The sequence below is a fragment of the Melospiza melodia genome, chromosome 1, assembly GCF_035770615.1.
Source record: "Melospiza melodia melodia isolate bMelMel2 chromosome 1, bMelMel2.pri, whole genome shotgun sequence".
Lineage (NCBI taxonomy): Eukaryota > Metazoa > Chordata > Aves > Passeriformes > Passerellidae > Melospiza > Melospiza melodia.
In genome coordinates this window covers 137256571-137277486 of record NC_086194.1, presented here as the reverse complement: position 1 = coordinate 137277486, position 20916 = coordinate 137256571, and the positions used below count along the sequence as shown (strand labels likewise).

The 20916-nt window shown below is 35.9% G+C and overlaps 1 protein-coding gene across 8 annotated transcripts in view; it reads left to right on the top strand.

Annotated features, from left to right (window-relative positions):
* Positions 1-20916, top strand: part of ASPH (aspartate beta-hydroxylase) — a 112145-nt gene that overhangs the window by 73549 nt on the left and 17680 nt on the right. For all 8 annotated transcript variants that reach the window (XM_063169311.1, XM_063169326.1, XM_063169293.1 and 5 more), the window contains 7 exons: positions 105-193; positions 2630-2716; positions 5774-5924; positions 6950-7086; positions 12427-12525; positions 13216-13305; positions 16839-16976. In XM_063169311.1, the coding sequence (XP_063025381.1) occupies positions 105-193; positions 2630-2716; positions 5774-5924; positions 6950-7086; positions 12427-12525; positions 13216-13305; positions 16839-16976 (791 nt within the window). The remainder of the gene's footprint in view (positions 1-104; positions 194-2629; positions 2717-5773; positions 5925-6949; positions 7087-12426; positions 12526-13215; positions 13306-16838; positions 16977-20916) is intronic.

The following is a 20916-nucleotide window of genomic DNA, read 5'->3' as shown; positions in this document are numbered from 1 at the left end:
ACTTGAAAATGATGCACTTTGCCAGCACAGTCCTGGCTAAGTGTTACTCCAGGCAATTGAAATAAGAAAGAAGTAATGAACTGTCTGTTTGTTCAATCTTCTAGCTAAAAAGAAGAAGAAGCCAAAGCTCTTAAACAAGTTTGATAAGACCATAAAAGCTGAACTAGATGCTGCAGAAAAACTACGTAAAAAAGTAAGTTTTGAATGTTTCTTTCAGTACTGTACACAGTGGATAAAAATCAATAACTTAAATATTTGTAAAAAGAGAGAATGAATTTTAGATTACTTTTTGCGAAATTAACTTTTTGAAATAGTCAGTACATATTTGTGCTTCAAGTTTAATTTCCGCTGGATAGTTTGTCTTAAATTTTTTAAAGTTGTACGTGAATGTCTGTTCATGTGTGTTTGTTAACCTTGAAGATGTGTAGCCTAATCATGTAGCCTAATTTCTGCTTAAATGAAACATCAAACAGGGTCAGTTCTTTCCTATCACTCTTGTCCAGCTGACTACTGAAGTCAAACGCTACCAGATAACTCTGTGAGTGTTAGCAGGGATCTCTCAGTGAGTGTTCTGCTGCCTCATGAGCATTAGGTGCAAATCACTGGAGTAGGTGTTGTTTGTTTCTATTGAGATTCTGAGTCCTGGGAGTGCCTAGGCTGCTGTACAGCTCTTAGAGGATGAAACAGATGTTCCTGCTTCTCACCAGGGGCAGCAAGACCTTCACATCAATCATTCAGTTTGGGTAGTTCTGAATTTAATAATTTGACCATGAAAAAGAAATAAAAAGCTCACCAAGCTCCTCAGTCATCTCCCCCTTATAGCTTCCAATTTTGTACTTTCATTTTAATTTTTCAGAAAATAATACCTTTGCAGAGATGTCCCTTTTCCAGATAGGAGATTATGTACTAAAGCAAAATTGTGGCTGTTAAAAATGAGGAACTTCAAGTCTTTTGAATGTATTTCTTGTTAAAACTCTGATATGTCTCACAGACAGTCCTAGAACATAAAGAACAACTGCAGGTCTTTGCTGTACCCTAGATTTGAGGTGGATGAGCAGTGGGATATAATATTTTCAGTACCGTAAACTAAAAACCAATTTGATCATTGCAGGTGCAGGATATGTTTGATTTTCAAAACTGTGCAGTTTTAACTTTATCTTGCCACCTATGCAGCCCCAGAGTTCTGGTAGACTGGAGGGCTCTTGCATAGGGAGCACTAACTTCTGGCTGCCACTGCTGCTGTTCCTCACTAGAAACCTTCTTTACATGTTAGAATACAAAAACAAAACAAATTTTCATGCTTCTTGTTACTTAAGCAATTGGTTAATCAGAAATAGGCATAATAGACACATTTGATAAATCTGTAGAGTCAGCTTGTTGACTCCCGTTTCCTGCTGTATTTCTTGATATGTTACAGATAGTTCATACATGTCATGTAGGAATCAGGATAAATTTAGGAGCAAATCAGACATGTATAATATTTGAAGATGGCAAGGCAAGTTGTGTATAATTCATACACATATAACTCATATTTATAAAGCTGTAAAGAGGTGGAAGTGGCAGCAAGATCTATTGCCAAATGTTGCCAAGCAGTGCTGGTACCTTTTTGACAGTGGGGCTGGTTCTTCTCAACATCCATCTGAACTTGCTCATCAGTGTCCATCACGGGATCAACATCCATCATGAGAATACCACAGTTACATTTGGACTTGTGTGACATGTCCTGAGGGACATTGTCATGCAAAAAACTTGAAGGAAACAGCCATACATTGTGGTTGAGTCTACAGTATTTCCCTTAGAAGAACTGTAGTTGTGATGCTGTTCATCATGAGAAGTATGCAGAGGGAAAATTTCCACCTGTCTCCAGAATTTTCTTCCTGTTCTCTATTATTTCTGGTCTGGAGTTTGTTATTTGTGACAGTGTTCACAGGGGTTTTCGGTTGAGGGAAGAGACAGAGATCTGACTCTATATTTTAGGAGGCTTGATTTATTATTTTATGATATATATTATATTAAAACTATACTAAAAGAATAGAAGAAAAGGTTCTCTTCAGAAGGCTAGCTAAGCTAAGAATAGAAAGGAAGGAATGATAACAAAGTCAGCTGTCTCGGACTCTCTCTCCGAGCCAGCTGTGCTGTGATCGGCCATTAATTACAGACAAGCACATGAGACCAATCACAGATCTATCTGTTGCATTGCACAGCAGCAGATAATCATTGTTTACAATTTGTTCCTGAGGCTTCTCAGCTTCTCAGGAGGAAAAAATCTTAAGGAAAGGATTTTTCATAAAAAGATGTCTGCGACAGTTATTAGCAGTACGGTCTTTACTATTCTATGCAGACAGGTTATTTTAATCTCAGCATTTTGTTCAGCAAACAAGGAAAACTGAGTAAAGGATGAAAAATCAAGTTATTATTTTTCACCATGAAAATTAGATTATATTGTTTCATAAATAATGTCAATTCCTCTTAAAAAGGCAATCCCAACAAAAGTCTGAGTGAAAGCCATTGATTCAGTCTGCATTGTTTGGTGTTTGTTCTTTAATTGTAAAATTAATGTGTTATTAGGTCCTGCATCCTTCAGCATTTTTATTAGATAGAATTGCTGATAAATATCTCTGCTTTTCAGGGGAAAGTTGAAGAAGCTCTAAGGGCCTTTGAAGCATTAGTGAATCAATATCCACAAAGTCCTCGAGCAAGATACGGGAAAGCACAGGTACTTAAAAAAAAAGTGATAGGTGTTGAAAAAAGCTAAATTAAACATTTTGTTTTACCAATAGAGTTATAAACACTATGTGGAATTAATTTATAAATTTATGCTGGTTTTGTAGGTAAAAAAAAGAATCGTGATCTGTCATATCTATCTCTTCAGTCAACTGTCCTTCCTCAATTGCTTTGGCAGCTTTTGTGGAACTTCAGTGGGAAGTACTGTAAATAACAAAAAAAAAATAAGGTACATCCTGTAGATCTCAGGAGAACTGTGAGGTGAATGGCAAGAGATAAATACCGACTAATGGCCCAGTGCAGGAACAACAGGCAGAGCCTACCTGTTACATACTATTTGCTGTAGCTGGGAAATCAACATGTCTGTCAGCCTGGGATAAATGTGCTTTTTGCTCTGGTGGGAATAGAGAAGAGGATTTGGAGTTTTTAGAGAGAAAGAGTTAAGGGATAAAGAGCACAAATTCTCAGGCAGTGAGGCTTAATTAGCTTTACTTGTAGAGTGAGTTATGTTTCAGGTGTTTCCCTTTAAAAACAATACTAAAAAAACCCAACCAAAACCCAGAAGGCATCAGAAAATAATCTCTGCATTTATAATACTTTTAGGCTGTGTTGAGATGTCTCAAAAGGGAATAGTAGTAGGATAATCCTGCTGCACTAGGAGTAATAAAAAACTCCTTGAAGTCATATTAATCAGGATAAAAAAGTGAAGCCCTCACTACAGGAAGGAATGGTGCTGTTAGACAATTGATGAGGACCTTGGAGTCACAACCAGTCTCCACTTGGTTAATAATAGAATTGCTAAAATAATAGTCATGATGTGATTATCCAAAAATCTATCACACAGGCAGTTGATAGAGAGCAGACCAAATGCTTCAGTGCTCTCTGTGGTGACAGTTTGCTGAACACTTTGCCTTTTTACAGTAGGAGACAGCTTTGTTCATACACATGATGAACTTACCTCTGTTAAGTTACACTTTTAATATTTACCAATTTATACAAATCTACTTGTTATATTTAATAGAATATGCTTCCCACCTCCTCAATGGCTTTAGGGAGAAGTGCAGATCACTGCAGGCAGTTGTGAAATTTATTCTCATTCAGAATTCCCATCTCAGTGACCCAACTTCATTTGTCCATTTACAGCAATTTGTAGCTGCCTACTGCTACTTTAGTAATCCATGAAAGGTCAATACAGACCAAGATCTGAAGAGATAATTAGGTGCATTTCCTGGGACTGTGTAAAAACAATAATAAATTCGTTTTCTGTAGCCTTTGAAGGTTCATACTAGTCATTTTGCTGAACAGTCATATTAATATTATCAATGGCAATTTTATTGAACCCAGTATGTGTAAGTTTAAGCTGTTTGAAGGAAGAGGAAAACCATGGGCTACAGACAGATGAATTATTCTTAACATTTGCATTGTAACACTGATTTATTTTTAAATGGGGATTCATACCAACAAAATTCATTTAAATTTGCTACTTCTCATCACTAACTAAAAGTAAAACTGCAAATCATAAAGTTAAAGGCCTTGAAGGTTAAAGCTAAAGAATATCAAGAATTCACCACAAAAGTGTAGTTCTCCTTTTCTTTGAAGCACAAAACAGCATTACATGCTTATTTTGTTGATTCAATTTTTAATAAGACATGAGGATTGATTTGTTCTGGATCCTTTAATGGCTTTAAAAGGCAGCTGTTTTCCAAAAAAACCTGCAAAATATTTCGTTGTTGGTGTGTTTTTCAGAAATATGAGCAATTGTTTATTTGCTGTCTGAATTACACGTGAGCCAGATAAAATGATACTCTACAGAATTCTTAACATCTTTAGAGCTGGAAAGAACAATGGATAAGTTTTTAATCTCCTTATATGATTTATACTGGTGGAGTTATACAGTGCTGACAATTCTTGCTTCTTTGTTATATATCTGGAGTATTCTTTGCCCTGCAATACCTTTGAAAAAAGGATAAATAAATTTCCTAGTGAATGTACATCAGAAAAAATAAGTTATTGCTTTAAACTGATTTCTGAAGTTGTCTCTGAAAGCTGCTTGATGAACTGTTTGTCTGAATACCCATATTTTTTTGGTATTTCCAATACTAAGTTTTAAAACAACTCAAGGAAAAAACTAAAGGACAGAAGTGCAAAAAGATTTCAGATACTTGTTATAACATATAGAGAAAACAGAGGTGAAGCAATTTAATTTAATGTGTGCATCTTTGATGCAACAGTGAATTTAAATAGACCAACAACAACTTCTGCACCATCATGCTTGTAATACATGCTCCATGACTCTTGTCTTAAGAACAAACATAAGCCAATAAATTTAGAAATATTTGAGAAAAATGCATTAAACATGTGAAAATACATACATTTCTATAAACAATTGAAAGTAAGGCTTTAAAAATTCTGCATTTGAGACATAGTCTTTTTCAGCTATGGAAGCAAAGTATGAACATGCCTTACCAGAGGTGAGATCAGTCATAGCTTCTGTTAGATTCACTGAAGCTGTAATTTCACTGTAGAGAGCTCATATTTCCTTTGGTCTGCTTCTGAATTTGATGCACAAATTTAAGTTTTGAAGGAGTTGCAGGGTACATATTCTATCAATGTATGGAAGGCAAAAGGCAATTCCTAATTCATTTTGCAATAAAGAGTGTAAACAAATGTGTCAGAATAGATAAAAATGTTTGTTGGTGTGTTTTTACCCATGTATTGCTTTCAAAGTAAGGCTTAGTATACAAATAGTCCATGGGCAAAATTTTGCATTTCTTCTATGTTATTAAAACAGATTGCTTCATCTGGTTTTGAAAGCAGGGATTATGAATTCTACAAATATTAATCAAAAATCTGTGTTAATCTATGTTTTAGGTGCAAATTTTCTCATACTTCTCCTTTCAAATAATTTATAGGTAACAAGATTTAATGGTTGTTCTAATATGCTTTCCCATAAAGCAGAATCCATATACTAACAATTGCATAATTTCCTGGTAAGAAAATAGTTGGTTTTAAGACTAATGGGTTATAATGGTTTTGTTATTGTTTCTAGTCTGAAGATGACTTAGCTGAGAAAATGAGGAGCAATGAGATGCTGCAACAAGCTATCAACACCTATGATGAGGTGGTTAGTCTGCCAAATGTCCCTTCAGACCTGATAAAACTGAGCTTGAAGCGAGAAGCAGACAGGCAGCAGTTCCTTGGTAAGTTTTGAGGATGGTATAAAAATTACAGAAGTTGTCTGAGTGAGGATTTCAAGACATCACTAAGGATTTTAAGGTGACAATTCCATTGAATTTTTAGTTGGACTTGTCTTCCTAGTATTTTAAATGAAAGCCATTTTTACATTATTTAATTCTTTTTTAGGGAACTAATGTCTATGATTTAGGATAATAGTGCCTGTAGAAAGCTACAGCAGATGCTCGGAGAAGCCATGATGACAGGTGGTCAAAAATTTTTATTGACAGACAAAAAAGAAACTTTTTCTGCTGCAGCTGAAGAAAATCAAGAGGAAATTACTAGCATAAGCAGAGTAAATACACTCAGAATAAACTTCCAGTAAACATAGAGAAGAATGGAGTTGAACATGGGGAGAACAGCCCCAAGATTTAGGTTTAGATTCTACTTTTAGATCTCAATTCTGTGATGTATGAGAGGTGATTATTAGACTATGAGGCAAAATCAAGAGTTCTGTTCCCATGGGTTGTATTTTTAATATCAAGTTTTTTTTGTTCTTGCTTTTCTTTATCAAGATCTCATTTAGGAAGCCAAGGAACATACTTAATTTTAAGCACATAAAGCATGATAAACTTCATAACAGGAGTAGAACTATTACTTAACACTAGAAATCAATTGAATTTACTTAATTAAGGTGAAGTTTATTACTATATGTTTACTTCATTTTGTCCAGTGCTTTGCTATCTGTGCATGATAGAGCAACCAAAGCTGAAATAATGTTATTTCTGCACTGTGAAGGGTCCTCCACAAGAGGCTGCCATAACACTGTGTGATTGCAGTGATTCTCTGAGATATTCCTGCTACACTCTCAGTGACACCCAGGCAGCTGAATGTGCTCCTGTCTGCTCAAGTTTTTCCAGGTTCTCCTTCTTGATTGTCAGTGAAAGTGAATCACTTGCCTCTGATTTGTGTTTCCTTAGATGCTGTGTAAACATCTTACTACTGTTTCTTATATCTGCACTGGTAATTAAGTCTTGTTCAATCAAATCAGGTCGCATGAGGGGCTCCCTGGTGACTCTACAGAAATTAGTTCAGCTGTTTCCCAGTGAGACTTCATTCAAGAATGACCTTGGTGTTGGTTACCTCTTGATAGGAGATAACAGCAATGCTAAGAAAGTGTATGAAGAGGTGAGTTTCCATTCCAGCCAAGGGAAATTACTATTTAAATAGGAATTTACATTCCTATTTTCATTTGAAAGATTGATTGATTTTAACTTTTTCAGTTGTTAAACATGTCACATGAGAGATTTTTGAAGGGTTAATACTGATATAAGTTTTTTTCTAATGCGGTTATCCTCTAATTTTAATTTATATTTTCTGATACGGTCATGCTGAGTTTTTCCTCATTGACAGAGGAATGTAGGTTATTTCCATAAGCTTAATAATAAAAATCTTCTATCTTCTGGTAATCAGGTCTGGAATATATTGACAACACATCTAAGTATGTTGTATGTAACATGTAATACAGAATGCATACTATAAAAATGATAACCAATCTTCAAGACAAGAAAAGCAGAAGTAAGCCAGTTTCTTTACAGGAAGAGCATTTCTAACCATGTAATCAAGTAGATCAGTTCTCACAAATCTATTTTACCTTAGTTTTTTATCCTTTTATGAGTAGCTTAAAATCTGCTTTTCTTTCATGATGTTTGTAGTGTGGACAATTCACTGGATTTATATTTCTGCCTTATACTGTGGTTATCTGGCTGGGGGAACTTCACTGCCAGGAAAGGCCACTCTGCTCCTGTGATCTAGAAACCCTGTTAACATCTGGAAGCTGTCTGACAGATGTGGAGTCTGACATCATTGGTAGAGCACAAATCATCACACCTGACCAGGAATGGTCCTGTTGATGTTGGCACGCTCGTGGTGCTTGCTAATTGTCTGGTTAGGGAGGCTGGAAAGGGATCAGCAGGATTAGTGCCACCTCCTGAGAATAAAGGCTCAGTTTTCCATCCCCCACATCTGGGGGGCTGAAGAGATTCTCATCTCTGATAGCTTCTGAAAGAGAAGGATGATGTTCAACCACATGGTGGGAAGCAGAAGCCAAACACTAGGAGTACCATTTTTTTTCCTCAAGCTCCTCTGGTAGTCTCAGATGTTGCCAGAATAATGTTTGCTTTGCTACTTTGGCTACTTTTTAGGTCCTTCCATAAAACATTTCTGTCCAATAATTTTTGGCTTGCTGTCAAAATTTCTCAGAGGATTGGAAATATTGGCTTTTAAAAGTAGAATTTATTAAACAAACCTGCTACTCAAGCTGCAAGGAATTTGAGAAAACAAAACCATACTCCTTTTGGGCAAGATTTTCCCATGCAATTATTCAGTGTTTTGTTGCAAACAACATATTTGTTAGAATTTCTCAATAATCACAGGGATTTTTATACATGGAGGAAGGTCATGAATTTGCTATATAATTACTTTGATACTGAGTTTTATATACTTCAGAAGAAATACATAGGGCTCTGATGAAGAATAGATATACAACTGGTGTGCTTTTAACATATTGTTTTCCATTCTTCTTTATCCAGTGTAACTATTCTATTTTATAGTTCACTAACACTAAAATAGAATAGAGCAGAGTGATGTTCTGTCATTGTAAATGGAGGACAAATATTTTTGTTTTTTTTTTAAAAGATTTGGATTCATCTTTTTTGAAAATCATGGTGGGTTTGTCTGTATTTTAGGTATTACTCAGGCTGAATTCCAACACAATAATGTAATTTTTTATTGCAGTTCAGGATAAGTTTGCACTAAGGATTTTTAAAATAATACCCAAAGAAACAGGGAGAATCTCATGTGTGCCCACTTTGGTTCTTGGTTCTACTTGCATGATTTTGGGCAGATTGCTTAGGGGCTGCATGGCCTGCTCTGGAGTGCTTTGCTCAGCTGTTGCAGGGCATAGTTATAAAGTGCTTGGTTTTCAGCTCCTACCATAGGTGCTCAGATTCTCCGCATGGTAGAGAAAGGGGCAAACTGAATAGTGGCTCTGAGGGCCTCGTGGAGAAGTCTTGCTCTTCCCATGATTTTTTAAAAAGCTGAGAAACTTCTGCAGTGTGACTAACTCCTTCTCACTTGTGTAATCTTTTGATACAAAAATGTTAAGAGAGCACAGACAAGAGCATGAACTCATTGCTGCAAAGTAGATACCTCCAATATTTATGAATTCTGTGTTCTGTTTTTCAGTGTAAGGATGTTCATACATTTTATTCAAGTGTTCTTTAATGCAGAAGGGACAGGCATCTTAGACTTCAGTACACATTTTCAGGAGAGCATTCCCCTTATTCAACTCAAAGTCTCAGCTTTTTGTTGATTTCCCTCTAGCCTTATTCATGGTTGACTAAATTCCTGTGTATGTGGTACTTGTTTCTGCTGCTCAGGAAAATTCCCAAGTAGTTAAACACTCTTCTCTGTGGAGGAACTTAAACTCCAAGTTTCCCATTCCCTGGGAAGCTGCTAGATTCATGGGCAAAATCTTTGCTTCCTGCTGTAGCATTTCAATCTCCATTCAGTGTTACTGATCTGTGTTAAGCATGCACTGAGCACATGCAACCAGATGAACTCTGCACAGGTATTGTTCCCTACATGGGATCACAGCACATGCCATTTCAGACCCGCCATTTCAGATGCAAACCCAGGCTTGCATCATCTCCAAGGAATTGAATAGATGCCCAGGGAATCCTAGAAGATGAAAACTTTCTGCTATGCTTTGCATATAATAGCCAGTTTACTTATTTGCCTGTCAATTCTTATTTTTCTTTCTAAATTTGTTACATCTGAGCAGCTTATTTTAAAAGTCTTTAATATATGTTTCTTCTTTTAGCTGCAGAAGCAATGTGTATAAACACTGAACTTCAGACCAAGAGAGTTTTTTTGCTTCCAGCTGTAGTGTGGTATAGTATAACTTGCCCAAAATGCACTTTTCTAGTTTCTGTTTGCCAGAATTTTTTACTGAACCACAGATGGAAAATAGTGTCCAGCTGGAGAGGATCTCAGTTTTGCCTCTAATATTAAATAATTTTCTTTTTAATTCACTTAGGGACATGGAAACATAATGTTAAGTATAATCCTAGTAGAGTTAAGAACTATTTCTGTTTTCAAAGAGAACATAACTTTAAAAGTAGTTCTGGTAGAATTAGAACTATTTTTTGTTCAAGCATCCACAGATTATTAAAAAACACAGCAAAAGACAACATTGTAAGACTGGTTACTCAGACAATATCTCTTTTTCTGCCTCCTTGCTGGGGCATGTGTGCATGGTTCAGTGCAGCATTATAGAGACAGGCTTAAGCCAGCTCTGATTGAGCTATCTCAGGTACCAAAACCAGAATATCCACATTAACACAGTACTCTGCCATGGCTAATTAGTCTCTGATAGCCCCAGAGGTTAATTTCTATATTCATGATTAATATTTAATGGCCTATGAGCAGTTTAGTAAAACTTATTTCTAAACATAATTAATATTGCACGCAGCAACAGCAACAGAGTAATACAATTTACATTAAATACTTCCAGTGTAATTTCTGCTGATTGTATCTCTTTGCTTCTCTTTAGGGGCCCTGAATGTAGATCATTCCTTAATGCAACTCGGCATAGTTTAAATGAACCGTAATACAGAAAATTCTATTCTGTCTTAATTAATCAGATAGCTTTATCCTATAGTTAAAGAAACTGTAACGAAATTATGTGGCTAATAAATATTTCTGTCAGTCATTTCATTTCACCCTGCAGGTACAGATTCTTGGATCAAAATAATTATACACAGAATCCTGTAGTCAAAAGGCATAAGATGCAGAAGGTGGTAGTGTAGTCTTATCCTAGGGATCAAGCTCATCCTTACTGTGGTACTTTTTCCTAATAATGCCTCATACTATGGACTTCCAATTGATTCTCAAATTGTTTGTTCCTTCATAATTTCTGTGTAAATGTTGCAATTTTTAACTCGTAACATTTTGTACCTTCATGGCTGTGATTTTTGGTTTTGCTTGGATGTAGTTGGTGTGTTTAAGATTTGAGAAAAGAAAGAAGTTGGTCCTGAAAATGTCTTATGATTTTGCTTGTAATTATTTTGATTGAAAAGTGATGTCAGACAGTGACTGGAAAGGGCAGAGGGAAATAACTATAATGTATGCAGGCATTTTATCCCCAGCATAAGTTTAGTAGCTTCAAAAATGGATTTAGGCAAGATAAATTGCTCATCTGTCTGTTGTTTTGCATTTAGCAGCTGTCTAGACATTCAGTGGATATCAGCTTCTGTAATTCCACTGCCGGCCAGGCTCCTGTGATGATCCTCACAGGCTGAGGGTCTATCTTGATAAAACTGTCCACCCTTATTTTAAGGAAAGAAGAGATGTGAAACAGATTAACTTAACCATGTAATTGATATTGCATAGAGCTACGAATTATATTGGATATGTACATCATAGAAATGCTGAGCTGGAAGTAGATCAAGACATTTGCTCTAATTTTTGCCCTTGGCTGAGGAAGACAAATGCCCTTAAATTATCTGACTGGTGTCGGGGGTGCATATTTCAGAATTCAGGTTGGCAGCTTCACACTTCCTTCCTCTGAAACACTGCCCCATACACTGATCCTTCCCTACATCTGTCCCTGTACTCACAAATCCTTCTCTTCCACAGTCCCCATGAAATATCCATCTCTGGACATGTGCCCATGAGTTTCCCTTTTCTGCAGAATTAAGGCAGTTTGTAAACTCAGATACGATCTGAATCTTGTTGAGGGTACAAAATCTTTTAGCTGAATTTAGCATGCTTGGTCTTGGTCAAAGAGTGCAGCACACAACTACACAAGAATAATGTGTGCTTTCACATTGAGTCACTAGTGCAGTAGACTTTTTATTGCCTTCTTTCCCATGGCCAGAAAAGTGCACAGTGTTCCAGAGAGTGCTCCAGTTCACCACTGTGCTGGCAGTGCCCTTGGTGTTCCAGAGTTTTCACATCCCCATCTCATGATGCTGGCATTACATTGCAGCTTCTTTCTGAATTGTGGTCATCATATTTCACATAATTTCTCTTGCAAAAACTAGTTTGCTAACACTGGAAATCTAATTTAAAACTATTTTAGGTATGTTTCTCCTGCAGATTTTTTCAAGAGTAGCTGCTTTCCTTCTGATTATTCCAACCTAGAATAAGTAACTTAAGTGTTGATAGTGGGTTTAATTCTGTAATGAAACATGCTATAACTCAAGATAGAAGTGTAGAAAAGGACAAGTGAAAAATAAAGTAATTTCTGTGGAAATAATTTTACTTCTGAGACTTCAAAGTTTGGTTTGTCTGGAGAGAGCGCAAAAGTGAACGAGGAAAAGAAAGCACAGACAAGCCTAGAGTTTACCTGAGAATCTGTAATGGAAGAAAATACAATTGCATTACTGAATAGTATTATGTACACAGATTTGTTAATTTGCATGGATTCATATAGGTGTATTTAATCAATTTTCTCTCAAACAGGTTCTAAGTCTGGCTCCAAATGATGGCTTTGCCAAAGTACATTATGGCTTCATCCTGAAGGCAGAAAACAAGATAGCAGAGAGCATACCTTATCTACAGGTACTTTTTCACCCACAGTAAATGTTTTACCAGCAAACAGTAGAATTGGAATATATAAAATGTGTCAGACTAGAAGTGTGCTAATTACAAATCACTGCTTAAACTATTTGTTGGAGTTATACTGGTGTATCACTGCTTATGAACTGGAACAAATTTGTACATTGAAAATCATCAATTCTTAAACATCAAGTGTTTGTTTTATTAATGGTTAACCTGAAGTACAGAACTCTGAGCCTCAAATTCTTTGAGGTTGGTAGTATGCTGCAAACCTAAGAGTCTTGAAAGATCCAGAGAAGCCTTATGTATACTTCTGGCATTTGGGAAGAAACACTACAAAATAAAACCTTGGTCCAGCTTTATAAAATGCTTGTGTAAATGTTTATAGGGTCAGGGACAAGTATCCATCTCTGAATATGCCTCTGTCTTAGAGGGATTGAAGGGAGAGGCTGTGGGATTTGGAAAACTGGTAACATTTCTCAATGACTTTCTACTTACATATTGTATTTATTCAGCTCAAATTCCAGGTTACCATGGTGGTGACATTTTTTACCTAGTTTCATAGCCTGTCTCTTGCATAGGATTGACAGATTATTTACAGCAATCAAATGAACTCTTTTAGAAGTCCTCTAAGTTTTCTTATAAGTTTCATATTTATTTATTTGTTTGTTTGTTTGTTTATGTAATTGTTAGGAAGGACTGGAGTCTGGTGACCCTGGCACAGATGATGGACGTTTTTATTTTCATCTGGGTGATGCATTACAGAGAATGGGAGACAAAGAGGTACATGTCTTGCTTTAAAATCTAAATCTGTGAGTGGCTGCAGAATCCAGGAAAGCATTTAATGATGGGTTTATTGTTGAAAACAAAGAGTAGTTTGATTGCAACAACAATCCAGCCTGTGTGTGTAGAAGTCAAGATGATCAATAGCAAAAAATCCATTTGTAGGCATTACAATACAATCTCGTAGCATCCCTTGCTTTAGATTTAACTGAGAATGTTTAAGCTGGCCTAGGGCAGCTTGAAACAAGGGACTAAAAATTTACAAAAATTTTAAATGTTTCTAGAAACGGTGTTCTGCTTATATCACTTACAACACAGATTTTAATGAGTTAAAATAATCAGTTACTTGTATTTTACTGTATAGAAGTTCTTGTCTAACACTGTTTTGTAAATCTTCCTTAATTTCCAAGGAAAAAGCACCAATGTTTATGAGATAAAAGAGGATCATGAGAGGACTGAATGTGTGGGCTGAGTTATGAATTTTTTTCAATAACTAAATTAGCAAATCAATCAGGAAAACAGAAATTTGTACTATGTATCTGTTGAGAGCCCAACAAAAACAAACATATGATGCTGGAAGCCATAAGATTTTCTCTTTTGTTTATTTGAAATCAAATTATACCTAAAAGTGAAATTTAAGTATGTGACTTTCCACTATTGTCATGGCAGGGGAGTAAAGGACCTTTTCTGAAGACTCTGATTAGTCATGGATTTTAATAGGAGCATGAATTTAAAAACAACAGCAAAAAAAAATCCAATTCCTAGGTGGGAAATATGAAGAGAATAAGCATTAAAAATCTGAGTAGAAATAGCCATGAAAATCACTGCTTTTTAATTACTTACTTAGTAATGTAAGTAATAATTAATACCTTAAAAACTGTAAAATGAATACATAAAAACTGTAAAATATTAATACCTAATTATTAATAATTAGTACCTTAAAGCTGTAAAACTAATATTAATACCTGAAAACTGTTAAAAATGCTGACCCCTTTAGTGCTGTGGCCCCGTCAGTAGGTGCTTCTCCAGTATGAACTGCAGACATGTGGGCTGTGGTGAAGCCACTGTATGTGATCTTTCTCAAGTCTAGTTCATCAGTTTACCTTTTTTTTAAATAATTCATGGAACTTTTATTACAATACTTTATACATACAGTAGATCTAGAATGTAATATCTGAATTTTAAGCTAGATTACCTTCCCTCAATACTCTTCCAATGACTTTTTTTAAATTGTTCATTTATAAGTGAGAATTAGTTTACTTCATTTTACTTAGAAGCATATGCACACACAGAGTCTGCTTTCACACTCTATCTGACTCTGTCTCCTTCTCTCAAATTCCCTGTACATTTCCATGGGACACTTCTGGGTTGAGTTGCTGAGCCTAGAACATCCCATTGCCATTTGTTTGAATAAAGATACCACACAGATGTAATTAATGTACAGCATCTCTAACTCCAGGATTATTATGTGTTAATGTTTATGGAGTTAATGGCCAAATCTGCTGTAGAAAAAGTTTAATTAATGACAAATGAACTTCTTGGGATAGAGGAGACTTCTAAATTTATCAGTGGAAAGTCCATTGTTCAGCTAAATTTTCCTCACTGACCTTGCTAGATTTGCTGAATTTCAAGATTTAATCAAGGAAACAGATCAATATTTAAGTTAGATGTGAAATTGCTATCACTGAAGGTTTGTTGAAGGGAGATATTCATCTATTAGAGCTAAATTAGGAATTATGAATGTGGCCTTGGGAAATGTGAGGGGAGCAGTATTGAGTATGCCCTTTCCAACTATAATTTGATAAAATGCCATGTTGGCTTAAGAAAAGAGAAGTTAAAACCTAGAAGTTGTTACACAACAAAGCACTCTGCACATAGATTGGATAAACTGAGTGCATCTCAAACAGTTTCTGTCCTGGAAAGGAGAGCTACACTGCTGTAGCTGTACATGCTCCCCTGCCAAGACCTGCATGAGAAAAGAAATCTTTCACTGAGTCTTGGGAAAGGATGAGTGAGGCAGCCTAACCCTACTCCATCCTCATAAAGGCAATTTCTTTAGCACAATTCTTCTAATAAATAAAAATTAATTGTGTTATACGTTGTAATTATAGCTGATGTATCTTAAAGAACAGCAACATTCATACTCATCACTCAGGGGCTGAAACAAATAATTCATTCCCCTTATCGTTTGGGCTAACTCCAGACATTGCAATTGATTGCAGGCAGTCAGCATGAACCATCATTGATATCTCACTGGTATTTTAGCATTTGGGGGAACAAATGTTATAAATCCTAATGCTTCCATTTCAGACAGTTAACCAAGATAACATCAACATTTAAATATATGCTGTGTATTACCTTATTTTTTTGACCCATGCACAATTTTACTGAGCTTCTCTAGGCAAAAAAAGATGATAGTTTATATATGATCTACTGTTATTCTGTTCATCCACACTATTTTTGTGTACTTCAAATAAATACTGTAGAGCAACAATGTATTGCAGACTTTGCTCCATACTTTGGGAGACTTATAAAGATCAGAGTACAACAATTTTCAAAAACTTGAAGAAAGTTTACAAACTCTCAGTGAGGACTTTGGCCAGTTGTTCAAGGCAGGGATTGCCACCTGCCTCAGTCCCTCGGATCTGGAATTATTGCTCTCATATTTCCCTACTTAGCTGTCTTGGGTTTTTTTTTTTTAGTTTTTGGTGGGGGTTTTTTGGTTTGGTTTTTTTTTTTTTTTTTTGGGGGGGGGGGTTGGGGGAAGGGTGTTTATTTTTTTGTTTATTGGAGGATTTTTTAAAATTATGTTGTCTGAACTATTGCAGCTGTAGCAGCAATGCTGGGCAGGAAGGAGGCAGCTCTGTATAACTTTCTCTGCATGTGGTTTCTCACAGTACTACAAATGCTGGATGTTTTTTTTCCAAGCATCTCATTTTCTTGCTTTGCTTTTTTTGCTGCTATGCAGGGGTAAAACAAGTTGTGTAAAGGGAGAGTAAAGACAAAAAAAGGTCCGGTATTAATTTCAGCAGGTTTCTGTCGTGTGATCAGTTAGGGTGAGATGAAAAATATTTGTAGAAACTCAGGTGCATGTAAGTATTAGATTATTAACACTTTAAGTCATCATTGTTTTCATCATCACAGCATCTCCACTGGCAGCAGAAGACAGTCATCTTTCACATGTAGGCAGAAGATTGAAACAGAGAAAATGCAATTGAATAAGATGAGAAACAATTGGATATTCCAAGTCCAAGGGCATGAATTATCAGCCCATATTTGATGTGAATGGTTGTGAGAAGATTATCCTGTTTTGTTAACATTGAACTGGACTCTCTTGGCCGACTGATCTAATTTGTTATTTGGGTTTTTTTGTTTGTGGTTTTTTTTTTCCTAAAGTATTCATTAGTACATTTTATTGAAAGAATAACCCCAACATCTGAAGAGACAGTCTCTGTCTTGCCAGGAAGTGTTACTTTTTTCCTGTAGGAGCTTGGCTGATGTGAGTTTGATTGTTTACAATTGCAATGTTTTAGGCATACAAGTGGTATGAGCTTGGGTACCAAAGAGGTCACTTTGCATCAGTTTGGCAGCGCTCCCTCTACAATGTCAAGGGACTGAAGGCTCAGCCTTGGTGGACAGCAAGGGAAACTGGATATACAGAACTGGTGAAGGTAAGACTTCATTATACTTTTGTTTTTATTAAAATTGCAGCTATAATTTCAGTTATTAAGCAGGGAAAACGCTAATCAATAAGGTCAGAACTACTGACTGTGAATTCCAGACAGCACTGTCAAACTGAGCACAAGAATTAAATAAGATACTATAAAATAAGCTTAGACATTTTCAAATTTGAGAATGGGAACAGGCTGGCTGAAATTATTAATAAATACAAAATTTGCATGGTAGACAAATGTAACATCTCAAGTGGAAAATGACAGCACAATTTGGTAATGTCTGGAATACCCATTGTGAATTTTTAATTAGTCAGGAAAGGCTGTGCTTTTGAGCCCTTGTCTAATATTTAGTGACTATAGAAGCTTTTAATTGCATGAGAGAAACAAGTGTAGGTTCCCAGTGATGGATTTAACAAAAGGTAATAATGCAGAATTTAAATTCTTTAAAAGGTTTTTGTTTATTTAATGCATGCAAGTAGTGTGGTTATTGTTCATAACAGTAGCTTTTATTTCCAAATTTACATTGTTTTTTATTAATTTACTATAATTCTAATAATAATTCCTAAAAAATTAGGAAGACCCTTTTTTCCTGTATGTTTCAATTATTGGTGTGTCATTTAGAGAATCCACTATGATAAATTATTTAAACCCAAAAAAGTAGGTTTGTAAGGAACAAACTCCTTCAGAGTGGTTGTTTCTTTATACTTAGTTACATAGCATGTTTAAAAAAAACACTATGGAAAGATGGTTATTTAAAAAAAATAAAAGTAGTTTAAAAAGGAAGATTGCTCTTTGTTATGGTTTTGATGGCAACAAAAATAAAGCTAGAGATTTAGATTAAAGTGTGATTCTCCAATGTGATCTCAGCCACACCAAAAAGCAGTGAGCTTTATGGGCTAGCACATGAAACGTTCTCATATTGAATTAATTCTTGAGGTATGTGTGGAATGGATGCTTCTTGCCATAAAAGATATGGAGAAACTGGGAACTTCTTAATATGTTTCTGTCAAACAAAAAGGAAGTATGAATATTATTTGATTAGTGTTTTAGAGCTACATGCAGTGTTGTTTTACAGTTCCTTACATGTAAACCTTTCAAATTCCTATGTCTCAGAAGGTAATGATCCATTCACCCTTGGCATGAGTCAGCTTTGAAGGGTGAAAGAATTCACTTGATGTTATAAAATGGCCAGAGCTTCACCTTGAAGGTTTTTTTCAGGTGAATCAGGTCATATATGAAGGTCTTGGTTTGGATCAGCATCTTGAGTGGCTTCTAGAAGAGCTGCTCAGAAAACCAGCAAGGATAAAAATTCACCCCAGACCTCCACAGTACAACTGCCTCTCTGGAATTCAATAACACCGTTTCATTTGGTGGTACACGTTTTGGCTGTTTTATTAGCAATATGTCAGTGAATCTAGATTAAATTGTCACTGGTAAATTGCTTGTACAGGTATCATAATTTGGGAGCAGTAAGATCTTTAAAACAACACTCACAGTTTAAAGTATAAAGCCAAAATGTAGTTATATGCGTCAGGACAAATATTTGTATTGTTGTGTTTTTTGTAACTCAAGAAAATACTTGAAGTTCTGAAAGAAAGCAGGTTCAATTCTAATTACATACAATGCTGTAAGCAAGCAAGACTAGAGGTAGTATTCTTCAGGAAGCAGCAAAACATTATTGATGACATTAGTTTTCTAATTTCTGAAGTACTCCAACTTCTGTACATGGTTTAGTTGAAATAATTATTTCCCCTTCTCACAAAGCAGAAACCAATCAACAGTTAGTTCCTACTGCTTCATTTCATAGCATTTCTCTTTTGTCTGTGTGGGAAATTCTTCCAGATACCATGGTAGAATTCAATATGTATATATACTGTACAAACTGGTATATACTGTGTACACTGACCTCAATTGAAAGGAAACTTTACTTTCATCTTTGACAACCCATCCTTTTCCCTTGGAATGATTAGCTTTCCTCAGCCAGTCTGAGTCATTGCATCTTTCTCCAGTACCTTCTGTAGAACTTCATTTATAGCATTATTGTATTCTGGTGCTCATTAAAAAAAATAAAAGAGATACAATGATGTTGGATCCTAGAGACTTTCCACTCGTCTGAAATTAATATGTAGGCAATGACTTAATTAATTTTGTCCTTTCTGCATGTTGTGTCCTTTGACATTTGGAAAGGACCCAGACAATGCTTTGCCAATAATTTACTACAATTTACTGATGGATTAAAGTAGATCTTGTATTTTTGCTTTTCTCTGATGGCTTAGATTTTATTATATAAACTTGCAAGTGCATCAAGAAAAGTGCAGAAAGACAGTGAAAGTATTGGCAACAGAGCATATCTTTATAGTTTTCCATAGGCTGACAGCTGGGCCTTAATGGTTTTGGTAATAATAGCTAAACATTCATAGGCAAGGGAGAAATTAAATTGAAATGTGTATTTAAAGTGTGGTTGGATGCTTTAAGGGGAGCCTTGTGTTGAAAAGAGCAAAGATGATGCATACAAGTGCTGATGTTGGAGCTCTGTGGGTGATTGGATGGGTGCAAGGAATCTATTTTGAACAGTTTAAAACACTGCCCCCCTTGCTTGGAGGTTATCAGCGTTACCCAGCGGAGATGTGGTAACTGATTGTGAATGCTTTCCTATTCTGTTCCATAACAAAGTGAAGTACATTAAACTCTTCACCACGATTTTATTTTATAGTTCAGTGAATTAAAATGGATGTGTGGTCAGTAGTTATGCCTCACAGGAGGGGTAGCCACCTCTTAATCTCTTCCTGTGTCATTTATAACCACACTTTGAAAGGGTTTGACAGAGTAAGGATACTTTCAATGTAATAGTCTCATATAAAAACCTCCCATATTAAACAATCCCTATTTAAATAAAATCTACATTATTGCCAGATGTACAGCAACTGTAAACTTCAATTGTTATTAGAAACTGTGTTTAAAAAGCCATATGGAGGTTTATGGGAATCAGCTGCCAGCAAACAAGTGCATATGCTCCCAGTGCTTGTTGCCTCCTGATTTTTCAGCTGTAATCAGGATACTGCACCAAATTTAATATTAATTTTTTGCTCTAACCTGGAGCTTGAATCCTTTCATATCATGGAGGCATAAGTACATTTAACTTTTTTTCCTGCAGATACCAATTCTTAGATTAGGAGCTGTAAGTCCAAGTCCTGGACTTAAACATGTTTGAATGTTTTTTGTGTTCTTACTGTTCAAGATATCCCTGAGAGTCTGTAGTGTCAGGGAGACAAGGCTGGCTGGTGTTTGAACTCCCCAATTTATTTCTCCCAGGAGTTTTCTGTTGGTCATTATGAAGCACTGTCAGTGTGTTTTACAGATGGGGTCTGTGTTTTCAGGACAGAAACCCTATTGATATCTGAGCAATTTATGTCTAAAACCATTGAGGATTTAGCTCTAAATTGATGAGGGGTATTGAAATAAATTTGTATCTAACATGTTGGGGAGGGAGCCTTTAAACACAAGGACAAACACTCACCTTTATAGGTTAACCTTCAACCTGTGGCACTTGAGGGACAGTAGAGGGGACAGAGCAGCTGTTGCCTACAATGCCTTGGACCACCAGTGCTCTTCATGTGTCGTTTTGTCTGCATGGATGAATGCTCCCTCTTACCTTTTTTCAGCTGAGGAAGTAGGAGGAGTTTGAGGAAGCACAGAAGAACTTGGAATATCTTTGAAAGTTTTCCAGTTTTGTTGCTCTATATCACTTTAAATTGGGGCTGGTGTGAGTGTAGGTTATTTTCATCTTTCTCTTCTCCAGCCAATGCCAAACCAGGTACTCAAGCTGGCATTTCCTTTTGTAGATAGGGCAGTGCTGAATAAGTAGCAGCACTGTTCTCATATACATCTCTGATTAGGTGGAAATTTTCGATCTTTTTCTGTACCCTACACTATTTGG